This window comes from Microcebus murinus, chromosome 5, assembly GCF_040939455.1.
Source record: "Microcebus murinus isolate Inina chromosome 5, M.murinus_Inina_mat1.0, whole genome shotgun sequence".
Classification (NCBI taxonomy): Eukaryota; Metazoa; Chordata; class Mammalia; order Primates; family Cheirogaleidae; genus Microcebus; species Microcebus murinus.
This window is the reverse complement of record NC_134108.1, coordinates 78,682,282-78,683,980: the sequence shown is the minus strand read 5'-3', so window position 1 is coordinate 78,683,980 and position 1,699 is coordinate 78,682,282. Positions and strand designations below refer to the sequence as shown.

Below are 1,699 nucleotides of genomic sequence, written 5' to 3'. Positions count from 1 at the left end.
TGAGAGTACAGGTCAGTTCCAGACTGTATCAATCACATCACCTGTAGGATTTTGTTCAGTGGTGCATCTCAGGTCGTGACTCCTAGACCCTTTTTCACCCTAGCCAAGTGTGCCCTTGGACCCCTCTTTTCAGTTTGGGGGAGTTTCAATAAAGGGTTAAGCTCAACAGCCACACCTCAGCAGCACTTGAGAGATATTTAAGGTATTACCTCCAGTCCATCAACCACAATGTCAAGGAGCTATTTACTTATTTAAAACTTTATTCTTTAACTAACAACTACATCAGGACTCAGGGCAGAGACAAAAAAAAAAAACAGATGGTTTTTCCTTAACTCATCAGGCTGGAGCAGAGTTTAAATCAAGCTGAAACCACTCCAGCTCTGACTGCAACCTAATCTTGTGACATCCTGGCCTCAGTAACACATTGTCTGGAAACGGGCTTCACTTCATCCACGGGCCTAGTTGGAGGGTATTCATGGCTTCCTCAAGTTTGAGCATCCCTGCACCAGAAAGAGCAACAGCGGGGTGAGTATGGTGGGGGAGGGTCAGACCACAACTGTTCTCTGCCTCTTTCAGGATTCATTTCTAGGAGCCTCTGAGCCACGCATTCTGGGCCTGAGATTCCTGGGAACCTCGGAACGTGGAACCACTGGGCCCATTCCAACATCCTCCAGGAAGCTGGGCGAGCGGGAAGAAGGTGGAGAGATCACACATAATCCCACCCAATGGGTCTCACCCCTGGGTCCCTAGGAGCAACGGCCCGCGCCCTAGGCCCCAGCAGACTCCCAAAGGAGTCTTGGAGACTGCCCAGACGCAAAGGGCGCCCTTGGTGATGGATGCCCGAGGTGTGGTGGTGGTTGCAGGCAGTGAGGAGGTGAAAGAAGCTAGGAGAAGAGGGAGAGAAGCCGCCCCCACGGGCCTCTGTTCACAGGCCCTCATCCCCGAGCCTCTCACCTCGCTCCTCCCGCTGGCGGTGCCACTCGGCCATGGACTGGAGCATCCACTTGGTCCGGAGCTTGTACAAGTAGGAGCCATAGACCGCGACCTCGGTGAGGTCCGAGGATTCCAGAGCTTTCAGCTGGAGCATGGCCTTGCTCACTTGTTCGATGTAGGGGATGCGAGATCCGTCTGGGCCTGTTGGGGGAAGGGGATGAGAACTCCGAGCCCGGGGGACTGAAACGCCCGCCGGGGCCGGGGCCCCCAGGCCAGTCTGGGCACGCTCACCAAACATGGCTCCCAGCAGCCGCGTCTGGACCTGAAACACCGCTGGGTCTTTCAGGTCTTCGGGAACTTTCACCCACGGTGGGATATCCTTACGCTGCGGGAGTGTTCCCATCTCGGGGCCCTCAAATCCTAACACCTTACAGCGGAAGCGAGGCCTAACCGTGCGCTGCCGGGCCGCAGCGCGCGCGAGGTCTAGCACCTGGACGGCCCCGCCCCGGCCAGGCCCCGCCCCCGGCCCGGGCCCGATTCCAGGTTGGCCCCGCTCCGCCCGCCCGCCCCAGCCCTGCCCCGCTCGCCCCGCGGATCACCCGGGCCTACCATCTCCCGGGCTTCGCGCCACCTCCGAGAGCGTGCCCCCGCGCCCAGCTGCCTCCAAGTTAACTAGGGTTTCCACCTGCATTGACTCGTGTCTGCGGCACGAGTCCCGCTGGGGAGTGGGTGAGGGGAGGGCGCTGCCGACTCTTACCCTCTGGGA

The 1,699-nt window shown here is 58.9% G+C and overlaps 1 protein-coding gene across 1 annotated transcript; it reads right to left on the bottom strand.

Annotated features, from left to right (window-relative positions):
* Positions 1 to 309: 309 nt before the first annotated feature.
* Positions 310 to 1,336, bottom strand: DPPA5 (developmental pluripotency associated 5). The gene is made up of 3 exons (XM_012788762.2): positions 1,225 to 1,336; positions 955 to 1,134; positions 310 to 500 (listed from the first exon to the last, which is right to left on the bottom strand). The coding sequence occupies exons 1-3, from the start codon at positions 1,334 to 1,336 to the stop codon at positions 442 to 444; spliced, it is 351 nt and encodes a 116-aa protein (XP_012644216.2). The 3' UTR covers positions 310 to 441.
* Between the last annotated feature and the right edge of the window lie 363 nt (positions 1,337 to 1,699).

Bases quoted from the DNA above. Each gene is read 5' to 3' on its own strand.
- DPPA5 (XM_012788762.2), bottom strand. From the start codon at position 1,336: ATGGGAACACTCCCGCAGCGTAAGGATATCCCACCGTGGGTGAAAGTT. The intron at 1,135-1,224 runs GTGAGCGTGCCC...TTCCCCCAACAG, and splicing joins GCTGCTGGGAGCCATGTTTG to GCCCAGACGGATCTCGCATC. The intron at 501-954 runs GTGAGAGGCTCG...TTTCTGGTGCAG, and splicing joins CCGCCAGCGGGAGGAGCGAG to GGATGCTCAAACTTGAGGAA.